The following is a 19369-nucleotide window of genomic DNA, read 5'->3' on the forward strand; positions in this document are numbered from 1 at the left end:
GTGTAGTACAATATAATATTTCAGTTAATATGACGGTAAAAAAATGATATTTCCAGAGAAGCAATTATCATCGCAAAGCGTTGGTAGTTGTAAACGGGCATTGTTTTCATTTTATGTTATTGCTTATCAGTTTTATATACAAAAGATATATGCAGGCGGAGGAGAATACCCTTTTAATGCTAACCTGTTTTGGCCTCTTTTTTTGTGTTTTTAACTGTTATCTGAGATGAATTTAAAGCAACCCACTGTGTTAACTGTTATTAGCATTTTTGCATTTTTTGTTAACTGCTGCCAAAATCGAGGTTTTGTTTAAAACATGTTAACGGACCTCTATCCCCAACCCCAATATATATTCCCTTGTAAATGCACTCTTTCACTGTGCCTCACTAATTTACGACTGTTGAATTCAATAATTGTCAGCATCTATCTATTTAAAGAATTCAAGTCAGTTTCTTTATGTTAATTTTTACTGTCACGTAAAAATTGACGACAGTCTGAAGCGGGAAAGGTTTTTATTTTTAGATCTACAGTGTCACGAAACACTAGATGAATGTTCGATCTGAACAAAATACATGACAATTTATACATTCATTTATGGCTTGGTATGAAGATAATGATTATTAAACGAGTAACAGTTGTAAAAATTTAATATACATTTACTATGTATTTATATGTGGGCGTGTCAAAACGGTAAAGGCTAATTAGTATGACGTCACGACATTTTTTTCTCAGCACACACTTTCTGAAGAATTTCAGGATCGCTAAAGCTAAACATTCTTTATATCCAAAACCATGAAAATTATGTTTTAAAAGATGCGGTAGGCATAGATACGGGAATTTAAAAACAAACAACCTAAGATTGAAAATTTGAATATGACTTAGGGTTTTTAAAACGAAATTCCATAGGCACTTGTCTCAGAAAAAAGCTGCCTGTGCGAAATTCATCCGATTCTTTTCATTTTACGCTGAAAATTCTTAACAAGTCTTACATCCTTACAAATAAAGTGTAAGCTAGTTTTCGTGCTTCATAATAAGGTTATTAACAGTTATATAAACAGTTAAAACTTGTAACTTGGGCATGACGAACTGCAAATGAGTATCGAAAAACGATCCATGAATCATTTTTAGTTTCCAATATCTTTCAATTCATTTATCCGGAAAACCGATGAATGAATGTGTAGAACATGTAGAATATACGTAAATTTCGCAAAGAGTGAAAAAAAAAAATGATTTCAAATTATAAATTGGTCGAAACCATCTCCTTTGAATCTTCAAAAAAAATTCTATGATATTGCTGTAGGAATATGTATGCTTTGAGCCGGCTTTCTGTAACTTTGATATTTCAAATTATAAACGATACTCAGCTTGGACCAATAGAATTATTGTTCTAGTCCAGTATCAAGTGAATAATCAGTATGGTTACACTGGTGCACGTATCATCAAGCTATATATGCAACTTTTTTCACATTTTTGCCTGAAAAAGTGACTTTCTTAAAATTTACTATCATGACTATATAGTCTGATTATATATTGTTATTTGGATGGAGGGTTGTCTTATTTGCACTCACACCACATCCCCCTATATCTGATTATATCAAAATAGAAAATAAATACAGAATTTATAATTACCGTGACACTTTTTTGTTGTAACATGGACAACATCTTTCATTTTAAATGACCTGGAAAACATGCGGTCTAGGTCAGCTGACAGAGGCGTCGGAGTAACCGTTCCTCTCAGGCTTTTATATAATTATACATGTATACTATTTGCAAAAATTACAAAATCCTTTCCGTTTTCAGTATACGTTTTACATGAAATCTGCTTCTATTTCCAATCAATATTCTACACGCCTTGTAAAGGTAAAAGGGTAAAATTCAGAAATTAAAAAGGGATCGAAATCAAGAATTTCTACCAATGAAGGTTGATAAGATGCGTATATATGAACTATATCATTTATGTCAAGGCTAAATTGCAATAAGAGTTAAGAGGTATCCTTTCCAATGACAAACATTGAAAGCGTTTCCGCTTTTATTTTCAATGGGGTCCTTTAAGTGTGTACCACTTAGATCATAATAGTCTCAGCTTAGAGTAAATAACTAATAGGGGGCATATATTGAATTCTTGCACGTGTCGTGACAAATAATGATTCAAATTAACCCATGTTTCGGCTTTGAATGCTTCAAGGCGTGGTCATCAATTAATGTTATTTTACATGAAAGCACAGTCTAAACTTTCATGCAATTAAAGAAAAAATAATATGGAGAGTAAACACTAGGTGATAACAAAATTGAATAAGTCAATAGCTAGTGTTATACTATAAAGTTCGTCGATATATCTAAAATTCGTGTTTTCTTTTACCTTCATGTTCTGAAGAGCCGGTTGACAATATCCAACCCCACTTTCAAAGTTGAGAGGTTAAAAAATGCTCCCAACGTATTTAGCAAAAAAAAAAAAACACCTTTGAATTAAATATACGAAAATGAATAGTTATCAAAAGTACCAGGATTATAATTTTATACGCCAGACGCGCGTTTCGTCTACATATTAAGACTCATCAGTGACGCTCAGATCAAAATAGTTAAAAAGCCAAACAAATACAAAGTTGAAGAGCATTGAGGACCTGGAGGAGACGATAACAATTATTAGATTATAAATTATGTCTCTGATAATACGGTAGAATTGCTGAAAATTCAATACTGAGCAATTTGGTCTTATATATTTTAACAACTGTGATTTAGACTGACTGTATTATATTTTTCTAAGTAAAAAATAAAACTTAATTTAAATTGATTACAATAATTACAATGTGAACTTTTGATATACAGAGAAATTTACTTGGATACAATGAATACACATTATGCTAAATATGAAAACAATGTCCCGTTTCACGTCACTAGTCACGTGATATGGACAATATTGGATGTGTATTAGAATCACAATGGCTGTGTATTCCATCAATTAATGGAGAGATATTCGTGGATAATGTAAGAAGAACGACAGTTTCATAACGGGTGACACCGGAAAACGATCAAGCTGGCTTGTATTTACAGATATTGTAACCCTTTAGTGGCCTTTAGTGGAGTAACAGGGGAAAATATTGTCGAAAAGGGTGAATTAGTGAACATGGCGACCATCGGGATCGCAGATGTGTGCGAGGATAGCACAGCCGATGATGCGCCTACGATCAACATTTCAAATGACGATGATCATAATGAAGAGGAAAGAGACAACATTGAGGACGATGATGAGGAGGAGGAGGAAGATGAGGATTGTGAGATAACACCTCTCGAAAATAGACGAATCTTTGAAAGAAATGACAGCGGAACGAGTTTCACTAGTTTGATTTCACAGAATTCAGTTAACACAAAACCGATTCAGGGACCGCGTTATAAATTAATTAATGAAGGAGATATCCCAATTTGTAAATTAAATCACACACGAACAATTGTCAGTAAGATTATGAACTCCAGATATTTAAGACGGTGGGAAGTACACAAAATTTATCTGGACAAAACAGAAATATGTTCTGCCACGGTAAGTTGGTTTGTTTACAGGGATACAACTGGACCATGACGGTGAAAATATCAATATTTATAAATATTGAATCAATATTGTGAAAAGTACATTTTAATGTGTCTGCGTAGTTAGGTGATATTTGTTTCGTACTAGTCAATTAATTAATACCAATGGCTAAATATGAACAAATATTAAAGTTAAGTGTCAAATTCCTCGTTGTTTACGGAAATCGAAACCAAATTGTCAAGGCTTTAACCATCCTTGTTTTTTTCTCCTATAGTCAAAACTATAAACAGTAAACGGCTTTTCTGTACTCTTACCTCGGATAAACTGTGGCTAAATGTATTAGTCCCAGGGCTTACACTGTACATGTTAAATTAATGACATCTTTAAAATAGTTATAAATGTATTCAATGACTAGGATACATTTTTTTTGTACCTCTGGTGTGTCTCATTCAAATGAAATACATGTTAACATTTTTTATAGTTAAAACCAAGGATTTGTATAGTGACACTATACAAATCCTCGAGTTATCTGTTAAATGTAAAATAAAAGCTTGTAAAAATATTATAATTTTTTGGATTATTACTGAAATTTGCAATCAATCTGTTTGCACATCAGTCTAGTAAAAATAACTAATAACTTATAAGTTAAACCTATTTTAAATTCCTTGTGAATTACTTTTATCATTTATACTATAAATAAGTGAATGTCAGAATAATCCAGCAGTTCAGTTACATTATACATGTATATACATTTTGTAGTACATTGTAGCTTATTTCTTAAGTTACACAACAGCCTTGGTGGATTTTGATTTTTCCACCGGCCCACCGTGGGCAGTCCACCCATGCCCACCCTAGCTATAATCTTTTATGTAAAAACAGTAATTACAAATGCTTATCTGCTTTTTTCAATTGACTGTACTTGCCAGTCTTGATTTAACAAAATAAATTGCATGCCCACTCCTATGGGTGGGCCGAGTGGACAAGCTAGATTTATTACAATTGGTAAACACAATCAGTTAAGTGATATTCTCTTTACTTTGCTATGCTTTAATGTCCCTACGACTAATTGGTATGTATAACCTCTGTTTTATACCCAAAGAACCATAGAACATTTGTAACATTGGGACTCTGCATACTAAAGAAGTGGCCTTTATAACATAAAGTTTAATACAAATATACAAATGTAGGCCTAAAATAATATCAATAAAAGGAGCTGAAATGAAAGGGTGAAGGTTGGTACAATGTACCTATTAAAAACATTTAAACCCCCTGCATTTGTTTGCACCTGTCCTAAGTCAGGAACCTGATGTTTAGAGGTTGTTGTTTGTTGATGTGGTTCATAAGTGTTTCTTGTTTCTCGTTTTTTATATAGATCAATTTTAAATGATATAAATGATTGGGCAAAAAACCCTAATTTTTATGTTACAATGTAAAATGTACAATGTAGGTGTTACTGTACATGTTCATGATCATGATGTACAAATGTATATGTGAATTAAGAAAACATACAGCGGGTCTGCACATGAGGTAAAGCATTTTACATGAATTTTAACATGTTAACATAATATCTGTGAACTGAAGATTAAGTAATATGACAGATGTGAACGGAAACTGTATCTTCATGTAGAACAGAAACATATTTATCATGGTACATTGGTATACATGTACACGTATATCCTGTGCCTAATTGTTGACAGTTTTACAAGTGACATTTGACATTAAAAGGAAATCTCAACCTTTTTATTCTGGAAATGAAAACTTTTATTGTGTTATTTTTTAAAACAATATCCATTAAAGTATGTATTTATTCATACTATACATGCTACATTGTATATAAGGTATTACAGTTTTTATAAAAATTACAAAACTAATTAAAAGCTGTCTGTGTCATCGTTATGGCCAATTAATCAAATCGATGGAAATATTCTGTAATCATACATTTGTATTTAAATATGCTTAAATTTTTATAAATCTCCGGAGCAGTGTAAAAATACTACAAATGTACTTTAGTGAGAGTTGTCTCATTGGCAGTCATACCTCATCTTCTTTTTTTTTTATATTAAGTGGAATATTAATATACTGTGACACATGGAAAACTGTGAAAAATATGTCCTGTCTTCAATTTTTTTTAGGCTAGTCTGCATTTAAAGATACTACACATGTACTTTAGTGAGAGTTGTCTCATTGGCAATCATACCTCATCTTCTTTTTTTATATTAAGTGGAATATTAATATACTGTGACACATGGAAAACTGTGAAAAATATGTCCTGTCTTCAAGTTTTGTAGGCTAGTCAGCATGTACAGATCTGACATATCCATTTCATATTTTGGAATATCATAAATGCTTGCGGAAACATCCGGTGTATACTTAAATGTTATTGGGGTTAAGGGCCTTTTCAATTGCTATGTTCTTAATACATGTATCACATGAACTAGTAGCAGCAGTAATATGTAATTAATTGATTGATCATTGCTGAACCCCTAGTGGTAAAAATTTCATGTTCAGTAAGGTGTAATGTTTAGTGGCGGATTCAGAGGGGGGGGGGGGGGGGGGCGTAGAGGGCGTACCCCTTTGCTCGGACTTTTTGTTGTTTTTTGTTTGATAAAAATGATCAGACTAGACTTCGTGAACTTTGCCATTTTCCGAGTATTTAATTTTTATAAGATAATTCTTTTCTTATAAAGATATTTTTCGCTGGTATTTATTGATTGTCAAAGTCATGTGATTTGCTATGGTTGAGTTGACCAGTGCGTTGAAAAAACGGCACTCGGTCATTTTAAAATTCAAATTACAGTAATACACATTGCTTGGGCTGAGAATGTCATGACAATCAGGAAACCTTCAAAGCGACACAGGATTGAGCAAGAAAGTATTGACTTCTATGTCACTATTCCACCAAACAGAAAGTAATAGTAAATACTCTATAGACTATTACACTCTCATGAAAAAAAATCCACAATATTATTTACCTACGAAAACATGTTTAATCCCAAATGCCCCAGCCTATTTTATAAATAACAAAGTTGAATTTATAATGATCCTCAGTCAGTATAAGCTCCAGAAAGATTTCATGTCTCGTGTACGAACCATTTGATTTGAGCAGGCAGTCTGAGATATTTGAGAGAAAAAAAATGACTCTGATTCTTGCCTTAAACAAAAATTCTGGCCGTAACTGGATTGAGTACAATAGTCTTGTCCACGTTTTTGTTATTAAAAACGAAAATTTCCAACAAAATTATATAACATGAAATGAACATAATGAATAATAAACTGTTATCACAGGGATATGTCTCGCCTTTTTGTAATTTTGGCAATGAATTGTGCCAATTAATGCTACTAGTAATACAATTGCAAACCAAATATCAATGACCTACCACAAGTGGATCCCCATAAATTGACCTAATCACAAACTAATACATGTAATGTAAGCAAACCAATCAAAGTCAATAGACCATGACTGAGGGGGAGGAGCCAAATAATCTCCATGGCAATGAGATGTGACAATGCTAATACATCTGCATACCAATTATCATTAATGTACCACAAGTGGATCTTCATAAACTGACCTAATCACAAAGTAATACATGTAAAGTAAGCAAACCATTCAAAGTCAACAGACTATGACTGTGGAGGCGGAGCCAAAAAATCTCCATGGCAATGAGATGCGGCAATGGTAATACATCTGCATACCAATTATCATTGACATACCACAAGTGGATCTCCATAAACTGACCTAATCACAAACTAATACATGTAAAGTAAGCAAACCATTCAAAGTCAATAGACCATGACTGAGGGGGCGGAGCCAAATAATCTCCATGGCAATGAGATGTGGCAATGGTAATACATCTGCATACCAATTATCATTGACATACCACTAGTGGTTCCCCATAAAACTGAGCTAATCACAAATTAATACATTGTTGACGCCGTCGCCGGCCCCTGAAACAGCTTACCTATGTCTCGCTTTTTGACTCTGTCAAGGCGAGACAAAAACAGGCGTATTTTTTGTGACCGGGGTTTGCATGTCTGACTGGAAAGTCTGTTTCTCCGGACTTATAAATATTGAATACTTTTTTCAAGACTCATTGAATACTTTTTTCAAGACTCATTGAATACTTTTTTCAAGACTCATTGAATACATTTTAGCTCACCTGGCATAGCCATGTGAGCTTATGCCATCACTTGGCATCCGTCGTCGTCCGTCGTCTGTCGTCGTCGTCTGTCGTCTGTCGTCGTCGTCTGTCGTCGTAAACTATTTCAAGAATCTTCTCGCGAAACTACTAGGCCAAATACTTCCAAAATTTAACTGAATGTTCCTTAGGGTATCTAGTTTATAAATTGTATCCGAAGTTTTGATCTATCAACAAACATGGTCGCCATTGCTAAAAATAGAACATAGGGGTCAAATGCAGTTTTTGGCTTATATCTCAAAAACGAAAGCATTTAGAGCAAATCTGACAAGGAGTAAAAATTGTTTATTAGGTCAAGATCTATCAGCCCTGAATCAAACAACCCATTGTTGGGTTGCTGCCACTTACTTGGTAATTTTAAGGAAATTTTGCAGTTTATGGTCATTATCTTGAATATTATTATAGAAAGAGATAAAATGTAAACAGCAAAAATTATCAGCAAAGTAAGATCTACAAATAAGTTTAATATGACCAAAATTGTCAATTGACCCCTTAAGGGGTTATTGTCCTTTAATGACAATTGTTCACAATTTGTTCATCATATTTGCTAACTTTAAAAAATCTTCTCCTCTAAAACTACTTAACCAAATTCAACCAAACTTCAACTGAATGATCAGTAGGGTGTATAAAATAAAGTTTGTGTTTTATTTTCTATTTCGTCAAAAAACACGGCCGTCATATAAAAAAACAGCTAAAAATAGAACACAGGTTAAAATGCAGTTTTTGGCTTATATCTCAAAAACTCCAGCATTTAGAGCATATAAGACAGAAGTTAAAGTATTTATTAGGTCAAGGTCTACCTGTCCTGAAATTTTCAGCTGAATCGGGTAACTGGTTTTGCAGGTTTAATGCCCCTGAATTGATGATTTTAAAGAAATTTTGCAGTTTTTGGTTATTATCTTGAATATTATTATATATACAGATAAACTGTTAATAGCAAAAATGTTAAGCAAAGTAAGATCTACAAATAAGTGAAGTCAATTTGACCAAAATTGTCAATTGACCCCTTAAGGAGTTATTGCCCTTTAAAGACTTTTTTTCACAATTTGTTCATCATGTTGACTTACTTTAAAAATCATTTCCTTTGAAACTGCTGTATCAATTTCAGCCAAACTTAGGCTAGATAAGTTTCAGAGTATCTAGTATAAATTTTATATTTTATTTCCTGTGGCTAAAATAGATCATAAGAAAATAGATCGATTCAAAGAACATTTAAATAAATTGAAAAGCCAAAATAATCATTGATGAGAGATTTAATCAAAAAAATTAAAGTGAGCGATTCAGGCTCTTGAGAGCCTCTTGTTTCAAGACTCATTGAATACTTTTTTCAAGACAAGACTGTAACCTGCCTGCTGGGTGTGACCTTTATGTCTCTATTTGTCGATCGTCTTTCACAACTTAGTTGTCATTTCAGACACTTTCGTAGTCTTTGATGGATTTGGAACCCATCACTTCGGTTCCCTAAGTTATGTTGGGTTACCGGTGAAATAATTTTTTAATCAATCAAATATTTTGATAATAACTGCTTGTTAGTCTTTTTTAACTCGTGTAAGTCGTATTGTAAGTTTCATTGAATTTCCATGTCTATTTTTTACTGAGAAGTATACATCAAATATATCAGTACATACATTTTATGATAGACAATTAATAGGGAGAATACAGCATAAAAAATGTCCAACCCGTACACTTTACAGCAACTATAAAATATACATGATCCAGGCCAGGAACCGTCTAAATATTGCATATAAATTACACTTATTTTATGTTTTTTAGCCCAAAAAAGGTCCCAAAAATTTTTCGCATTGCTCTGCTCGGCGAAATTTGAAATCTTCGCCCCCCCTTTTCAAAATCCTGGATCCGCCCCTGATGTTCATGTACTGCAGTGAACCTGGTTGAAGTATGTACATTTCATGATTTGTTCCATGTAATATGAAATAAGAAGATGCAGTATACATTTTGTAATTGTCAAGAGGTTAACAACAATAGGTCACAATATCATACGACTACAGCTTTCAATTAAACAAAACCCACATTAAGATCTAAGGATGTTTGCTGGAATTGTCATGTGTTGGAGTTTTTGTCAGATTTTCGATATCCTCTAGTTTTATCCATTTGAATTCCTTAAAAAGAATAATTTTGCCCAAATTTTAGCAGCAGAAAATAAACAATATTTTTTAAGAACAATGTCAGAAATGTATCAACTTTTAGTACTAAGCATGAAACTGTTGAAGGGCTTTATAAAGCCGTGGCATATATATATATACTTGTTTACTTGAAAACAGGAAATAATTTGTTTAATTTGAAGAGTGATATCTGATTGTAAAATAGAATTGCCAGTGGCGGATCCAGGATTTTTCATAAGTGGGGGCCCACTGACTGATCTTAGAGGGGGCCCGCTCCAGTCACGCTTCAGTGATTCCCTATATAAGCAACCAAATTTTTTCCTAAAAAGGGGGGGCCCAGGCCCCCTGGCCCCCCCTAAATCCGCCTCTGATTGCAGTCAAGATGAGTGGCTTAGCTTATTGTTGAAAAGTTGATGTTCAAAAGTCAGTTTCCGTAAAATTTCTAAATCCAAATTGAATCAAATCCTTTGATACATGTAAGTCCATCATGTCCGCATCAAAACTGTAAATTACAAATGTTTTAAGAAAAAAATAACACACACTAAAATTAAAATGTTAAACTATTAAAGAATTTGCAGATTATATATGTTTTCAAATTCACCATCTTTAAACGATAGAACAAAAATATTACAGTGGAGGAGGGTGGGTTTTAAAGACCTTGACTAACAATGAGGGTCTTGCATGGGAAGTAGGTTTAATTATTATAGTAATATTTTTATGGAAATGAAAATTACCCTACCAGTTAAACGTTGCAACCATTTATCTTCAGGAGGACTAAATTTTTATCTAAATCAAAAAGCAACCAAAATAAAAGTTAAAACAAACCTATATTTTTGTTTCTACATGAAGAATTCTAAAAAAAAACCAGCCAATCATGAACAGGTTAATTGTTCCACAAAGGTGATTGTTGCATTAGTTCCTTTATCTGTTATCTCCATGCTTTAATATATTGTATACATGTATTTTAAACTGGAAACTGTGATCATGGTTTTGTAAAAAATATATTTACGAATTTAGTTAAAGTCAGAGTGACTGACATTTGACACACATCAAATTAATGTTTTCTACTGATTTTTTCGGTTATCATTCTAACAACTTCAGTAAAGCAGGGTATTTGACACACATTAAAATAATGTTTAATTTTCTACAATTTTTTTGGGTAACATTCTAACAACTTCAGTAAAGCAGGGTATTTGACACACATTAAAATAATGTTTAATTTTCTACAATTTTTTGGGTAACATTCTAACAACTTCAGTAAAGCAGGGTATTTTGTTGTTAACCACCATAATCAATGAGAGACTCATCATTAATATGATTGAAATTATGCACACAACATCTTCCAATCTTTCTGTTGATTTCAATCACTTTGATTTTTCTCCTTAGAGGCTGCAGCTGCTGTTGTTCAATGTACTTTTAGATACGAAAAGTTCTCTTAGACATTTGATTTGACCTTAAATTGTTGTTTTGAACACCTGAGCTGTAAGGAAATTTAAAAAAAAAAAAAGATACCCTTTATAACAGTTGAATTACTTGCAAATAAATTACTATGAAAGTAATAAAAATTGTGAGAAACAAATCATGCATTGACCAGACAAGGTTAGGTGCTTAAATAGTATTGGTTAAAATAACCATGATAAGTATGGTTTATAGTATACTACTGTTGCCTTTATTTATAGTAATTTTGTTTTAGTAAAAGTAGGCTTTCAGGCCTAGGTCTTAACTGTTTTGTGCTTTAAATTTTTCATATGAAAAATTCAGATTATGAAGAAGAGTATCATACAGATTGAATTATAACACAACTATCATATGTCTCTTCTTGAAATCCATGTTGTTACTGATTCTAGCTAAAACAATATTGTAATAACTACATAATGTGACTGTGTTCACTATCTTTTAACAAAACAAAATATATTATTATTACTGTTTTTATAATGCAATGTTTACACTAAACAAGGAAGATTCCCATGAGTAAAATGAATACACTTAAACTTAAAGCTTAGAACTTTACAGATATGCTTCATTTGTGAGATTTCCTTATTTGATATTGATTTTGTTAGTGATGCATTTAGCTTGCTAGTTCTAACAGGAAGCCATTTTGCTACATTGTTAACATTAGCATCTGATTTATGAAAGGGGTATTTTAAGTTCAGTCTTCTTCAAATTGCTATTTATAGTTGCTTAGTGAAGATAGTCATGATAGTAAACAAGAAATTTTACTATAATTATGTCCAAATTATTGCATGGTAGAAAACATTGAAGGAACATATATTTGAATCACAGAAATAAAACTTCAGTCTTTTTCCAGGGCAAATATGTCAACAAAGAATAATAACTTAAAGTCATGCAATTCCTCTCATTCCCTACAAAACAACATGGTTATTTAAAGACCATCAACAAATGTATAAATAAGGTGGCAACAGCATTGATTTCCATTTGGTTCTGAAGAATGTTATAGCTGCTAGTGGCCATCACTAGCAGCTATAACCCTGATTTAAAGCTAACTTTAAAATTGGCCACATAAAAAATGTAGGTTAATTTGTCAGAATCTTTTCTCTAGAGCAATCAAATATACAAGTTAAAATTTGTTAGGTGAGCAATGCAGGGTCTTAATAAGGTGGCCTACAGCTATAATATAATACTTGTAACTGCATTATTGTATAATTGAACCTGATATTATATTATAGCCTACAGGAATGATGGATAGTTCTGTGCTGTATTCAAGTATTGAGGATGTCCATATTGTATCCAGGTGGAACGCTGGCCAAAAATTCTGTATACGAATCACAATACCTGACGGATCCTTGTTGATGCAGGTTTGTACAAATGTATGTTTATTTTCTCAAATTTATTTCTATAATAGTTTTTAAGCCATGCTTGGTCATTTTGATATGAGCCGTCAATTTCAAGAAAGTTCTATCTGATTTTTGGGTCACAGAGGTTTATATTTTTGTTTGTAGATTTGTGCCCTAAATCCTTTCTACCATGACTATTTAGATCTTGAATGTCTCGCCCCCTCTTTATACAGATTTACACTAACGAAAATTATTTCAGAACTTATTGCAATTTTGGCAAAGATATACATGTCATTTAAGGAATAACAGTACTGTAGTTGAAGAGTTGCAACCGTCAATTGTAGATTTGACGGTCGCAAATGCAGTTTTACTGGCGACGCGTAGCGGAGACAGTAAAACGGAGATTTGCGACTGTCAAATCAAAATTGACGGTGGCAACTCTTCAACTACAGTACTGTTATTCCGATTCTAATGCATTACAAAAAGAAAAAATACGATAAAACTTGAAAAAATGTCTAAATTTGTCAAATAACAAAAAGTCTGCGAAACTTCATGAATGATTTTGGCACAAAGACGTCATGGCTAAACGTGACGTCATTCAAATGAAAACTTACAAACTGGAGGTTATTACGTTACCTGTACGCTTCAAATTCGGATAAAATTACATTAAAACGGCGAATTCGAAGTAGGTGTTGTTTTATTTTGGATTATATAGTAGTAATCGAACATTTGTTGATTCATCAATTCAAAATGGCGGGTCCCTCCTTAGTTACGCCTGGTCAACTGTGGATTTGACGGCAACTTTTAGCCAATGAAAAAAAAATGTTACATCCAAATTGCATTAGAATATACCATTTGATTCAATTGCAGTAGCATGACTTGTGCTATTTGTTGTAATATCAAAATACATGGATATTTGTTATTCTTTATTTAATGACATAAATAAAATTACATTTGTCAATATATAAACCAAATACATCATGTACATGAAAGTCCCAAGTTGTTATAAAAAATAATTTAAAAAAGTGTTTACTCAGAAAACAAAATATGACTTTGGGGTTGTGATCAATCAAACTACGAAGATTGAATGTATACAATATTAAACAAGAATGTAACATTGGATTGTGTTTGTATTGCCCTGGTATACATTGTAGCTGAGCGTGTAGATTAATCAATTCTGTGAACAGAAATAGCAGTGCTGCCCTCAAGTGTTTCGTGAATCAATCTACTGACTTCTACAATAGAAAACTGATAATGTGACAATTCAATTTCTGGAGTAATTTAATTTGATCTGAGTTTGCTAACCCGTTAACCTATATAATATTTAATCATTAAAAAGGTGAGGTTACATGATAAAGAGAAATATATATTGCAGCATAATGTTTGCATGTGTGTAGTACCTTTACATGTACATGTATAATGTTACACAATAATAAACCTCAGTGTAAAAATCAGTGTTTTTGGGGAAAAGAAAGGCAATTTTAGGGAAATATACATCATTAATGTATATATATTGTTCAGATATATTCTCCTAGAAACTGAAGGACTTACTTTTGAACCCTAAAACATTGACAAATAAGCCTAGCCATATATACATGGAGGGGTTCAAAAGAAAAACTATGTCAGTCATCAAACTGGCAGTCTACCATTTGTCTACTGCAAGTCTGCAGGTATTTTACTAACAGCAGGATACAGTGGAAATGTTAGAAATAAATACATATCCTAGTCATTAAAACATACTAGTGACCAGTAGACCCTTCAGTCTACTGCAAATATGCAAGGATTTTACTTACAACAGTTTTCAGTGGTATGTTAGAAAAAAGTACATTTCCTTGTCTTTGAAAAAACAAACTATCAGTTTAAAAAGAAAACCTAATACTTAAGATGATTATTAGTATACTGAATTTGCTGTTTCAGAATCTAATGCATCCTGGGTAGTAATTTCAAAAGCTTACACCAAAGCGTTGTGATTGGTTTAAAACACTATAAACAATGGAAATGCAACCAATGATGTAACATTATTTTCACTTTGAGGTATGAACAATGAAATTCCCCATGATGCTTTAGATTCTGAAACAGCCAATTGCTCATGACATAGGATCAACTTTAGTGGTAATTTTTTGTTTATGAAACTGATCACACTGATGATACAAACCTACCAACACTACAAACAGGATATTTATATCATAGTTTATCATGTGCTGTAGGCATACATACATGCTGAGCCAGACATGCAAAAAATCTCTTCAGTGACGCTCTAATCATAAAAGTTGTAGAAATAACAATTTGATTTTGTTTTCCTTTGAAAAAAACCCTAATGTATTATTTCCATATGTTCTCCAGCTCAGTAATCAATATTGTGATTTTATATCTGTTGACAGTTTTAAATGATCAGTCTTCTGAAAATCAATATCTCAGCTGTGTTGACCTCCCACATACCATGTAACATCTATCATTTACAAGATGGAGAGCCAACAATTTCTTTAAATTTAACTAAGAGACATCTTCATTAGTGAGGCACATATTTGGTCTGATGTTAAAAAAAACAACATTTAAAGTAAAATAAATTGTGTATTTATAACTTTCAGATACCAGACAAATATGCAAAGGAACCATAAATATAGCACTTACTCCATGATTTTACATAAACTTTTTTTTGCAATAAAAAAACCTTTAAGACCTAAAAAAAACACAAAAAAACTCAAACTAAAAGGATCAATCCCAAAATTCCAGATCTTTAAAACGCCATATCCCAGAGTCTGTAAAGGTCAAACCCTCTCATTTTCTCTTTGATAATGAATGCAAATCTTTTAGTTTTTTTTTGCCCAATATTAAACATTAATTTTCTTTTCTAGTATGTAGATTTACATGTCTATCCTTTCTAAAAAGTAAGACACTGACAAATTATAAAAAAAACTTATATAATTTACACACAGCAGTCAGCTTCAGTGCAATTACTTCAATTAACCGCAAAAAGGCTTTATTTGTTAAGACCAACATTTATCATTTGAGACATTTATATTATACCAATTAATGTCCCTCTTTCTTAGAAATCTCACACTGGTAAATATGTTATGAAAAAGTTAGATGATTTATACACAGCTTGATTGAAATAAGTTCAGTTAGTCTGGAATGGCCTAATTTGTCATGACCAAATGTTTTTCATGAAAGACGATTTATCTTGTACAAATTAAATTCCACCTGACAGTTGGCCAGCCAGTGATTTGAGTTTTTCAGTAACAATAAAGAGCAGTCTGCCCATTAGTGTATTGTCATCATCTGATATCATACACCAGTTATGAATACAAATTATCATTGATGCACCAATTATCACTATTTTCTTTTGATGTGGTCCTATACCTATATTGATTTTGTAAAGAAAATTATTTTGATCAGCAATAAATTTGGTTTGCTGGGAGTTTTACACAACAAATAGCTATTGATGTTGATTTATGGTTAGGAAAGACATTTAGTTCCAGAGATATTTTTTTCTGTGGTCTGATGTCAAGTGTTTCTATCTAGTATAGAAATTGATTATGTAATTATTAGTATGTGACGGTAGTTAACTTTACTAATTAATGTCTCTCTATCTCCACTATACACCAGGTTATTGACTAGATATTTTCTGATTCTATATTTAAATGGCTTTTGTCAATAAATGAAACCTAGAAAACAAAATATAAAGGGTGCAATGAAAAATCATCAGTCAACAATAAAAGTATACACTCTGACAGTTAGAGAAATGTTGGAAAGACATTTACACAGAAGTCTTTGAGTAGCATAAACCCTGACAAAAACTGGGTTTAACTGAGGTGCTGTAGAATTTAGTAAACAGTTCTATCTCCACTTTTGGTACTCATTTGTTTTGTTCTGCAATTAATACTTTGTGATTATTTGCAGCTGATAATGACTTACAGCATTCAACCCAGTGTACATATCAATTGACTTGAATCACTGTGATACAAGTAGAGGGAAAATCAAAAAGCTAATTCAAAAATCCAAGTCTTCTCAGACATTTATCTGTTGCTGCTATATCTGTGTGTATGTTCTTGCTGTAGGTTAAGAGGGCATTACCCTTGTTTGCCTGTATTTAAGTCAGTATGTTCAAAAATTGGTTTCTGTTCTCTAATAAAATGTTATGATTGATTGTTTGTTGCTTACAATCCAGTGTCAAATATTACATGCATAATCAGGACGACCAAATGTTATGAAACTTATACATAATGCTTATTAACGAGGATCAAACCAGGAACCTTTGTCGCAGTCCAAAGCGATTACCACCACACCACAGTTCTCAGTTAGATATTATGAATCTTTTGCACAATGCTTATTACATGTATTCTCACAAATACAAATCCTTCCTGTTACTATTTTAGAGTTTACCCCTTAAAGTCCCCTTTACAAATGAAAACATTGCTGAATTTTACAATACTCATATCAAGTACAAACTTGGGTAGCATCACTTTTACCGATCTGGTGTTGTTTACCTTTATAACTGGTGTTGTTTACCTTTATAACGGTATATGCAATAATCAGGACATTATCTGTGTCCAATGGACACATTCCCAATTTATTTTTAAAGCAGTATACATGACATCATAATAAATTGTTCTTTGAAACCTTCAAGGAATAAGACTTTTGTCAAAAAAAATACATAGTTTTCACAATAATGATATGCGTATTTTAAGTTAAGGTGATTAAATGTCATTATGGCAATTATATCATATATTTTTATAAAATAGACTCTATAAATTTTGAAAACTCAATGTTATGATTGAGTAATACAATGAATTTTCAAAAGCATAAAAAAAACTTCTTAACAAATATTTTTAAGTTAAATCATTCTGCTTAAAGAATGTAATTTTAAATACAAATGAAATATTGATTTGATAAATTATGTTCTTGTCAAAACTGCTTGTCATAAAAAGATTGATTGTAATATTAACATTAATACAAAATATCTATTTATCAATTTCAAGAAATTTAAGTTGCAAAATCAGATATATCTATCATTTGTTACCTAAATTATCTGAAGACACAATGTTAATACATCTATCATTGAAATGATTTATATAAAGCCTGGAGTAACCAGTGTTATAGTTCACTTCAATTAGCCTGTTTTGAAACATTAGTTTGTATATAGATTTTTGTTATTTGAAATTTTAATAAAATTGAGAATTGAAATGGGGAATGTGTCAAAGACAAGACAACAACCAGACCAAATAAAAAAACAACAGCAGAATGTCACCAACAGGTCTTCAATGTAGCAAGAAATTCCCGCACCTGGAGGCGTCCTTCAGCTGGCCCCTAAATGTATACATGTATAAAAGTTAATATTGACCACAAACTTTCAGACTTTCTAAAACCATGAGTTTATTTAAATATTTGACCAGTGGAACAGTTTGTTTTAAATAAAACAAATTGTAAATCGGTCAGGATATTGAAAAAACAGCAATAGATAGAGCACACATAACACTTACATTCAAGTCAAAGTATCAGCTGAAGGACACCTACAGGTGCGGAAATTCTCGCTACATTGAAGACCCATTGGTGGCCTTTGGCTGTTGTCTGCTCTATGGTCGGGTGGTTGTCAATTTGACACATTCAACATTTCCTTTCTCAATTTTATCATGATGTATTTAGGAAAATTGTTGAGTGAGGGAATATCATTGACAAAATTATTTTACCATTACTTATATCATGAATAATTTGTTTACAAACAATATATATGGTACTACCAGATGGTAGATATCACTATTTTATCATGGACTAATAGATATTTATACTGCTCGATAGTATTGGGTTAAAATTGTTTTCTCAGTTGATAAAGTTTGTGAATTTTACAAAAAAATGATGTTGCAATTCCCACTCGCAAAGCTTATCATCGGGATAGTTTTGGCAAGTAACTCAATACATTTATACTCTTAAAGTCCAAGGCTTCCAAAACGGTCATATAATCCGGACTTGACCGAAACTTTCATAAAAAGTCTGGCTGCTCTATGACTTTCAAGCCCTTTGTCCAAGTGGCCATCTGATTATCATCAATTTAGGAATTATGTCATGTGCACAGAAATCAGTGGCGGATCTAGAAAAGTTCACACATAGAGGCCCGCTCCAGTCTTACTTCAGGGATTTCTTATATAATCAACCATTTTTTTCCCACCAAAAGGGGAGGGGTCTCAGCATTTGTTGGTAGTCCTGATACAGAAAGGAAGAGAAGTATACAAGTCTCTGAAACAAGTACACGATCTGTTTCAAGATATTAGAAGATTGTAGGAAACATGGGTGACAAAAAGGTTAAATGGCCAACCACGGTTTTTGAAGACCATATTTAATGGAGATGGTTGACCATGGTTTGACAAAATTGTTAAATGGCTGACCATGGTCAACCATGGTTTTTAAAGACCATCAATAACCATGGTTATATCATGGTTGGCCATGTTAGGAGTCATGGTTGTTGATGAGTCAACCATGGTTATTAAAACCTTGGTTAACCATGGTTGTACCATGGTTAGAAACTGCACATTAACAGGAGTGGGCCCTTTGGTCCCCTCTAAATCCACCTCTGATAATATGTTTCTTATTTGAAGCCTCAGCTTTCAGTGTTTCTGATGATTAAGGTTGATAGAAGTTGATAGAATAAAAAAGAGATGTTTTAATTTGTTATGGTACCCATTTGTTGACATTGGCCTTTTATTGCTAGTAACTGATTTGATAAGTTTCTATCATAAA

The 19369-nt window shown here is 32.4% G+C and overlaps 1 protein-coding gene across 3 annotated transcripts in view; it reads left to right on the forward strand.

Moving 5' to 3' along the window:
- The first annotated feature begins 2898 nt into the window (after positions 1-2898).
- Positions 2899-19369, forward strand: part of LOC134721769 (C-Maf-inducing protein-like) — a 68122-nt gene continuing 51651 nt past the window's right edge. For 2 of the 3 annotated variants that reach the window (XM_063584975.1, XM_063584976.1), the window contains exons 1-2: positions 2899-3535; positions 12530-12670. In XM_063584975.1, coding sequence (XP_063441045.1) covers positions 3125-3535; positions 12530-12670 — 552 coding nt within the window. In that variant the 5' untranslated portion in view covers positions 2899-3124. The remainder of the gene's footprint in view (positions 3536-12529; positions 12671-19369) is intronic. The other variant, XM_063584977.1, reaches the window with a different exon arrangement.

The sequence above is a fragment of the Mytilus trossulus genome, chromosome 6 (genome assembly GCF_036588685.1).
Source record: "Mytilus trossulus isolate FHL-02 chromosome 6, PNRI_Mtr1.1.1.hap1, whole genome shotgun sequence".
NCBI lineage: Eukaryota > Metazoa > Mollusca > Bivalvia > Mytilida > Mytilidae > Mytilus > Mytilus trossulus.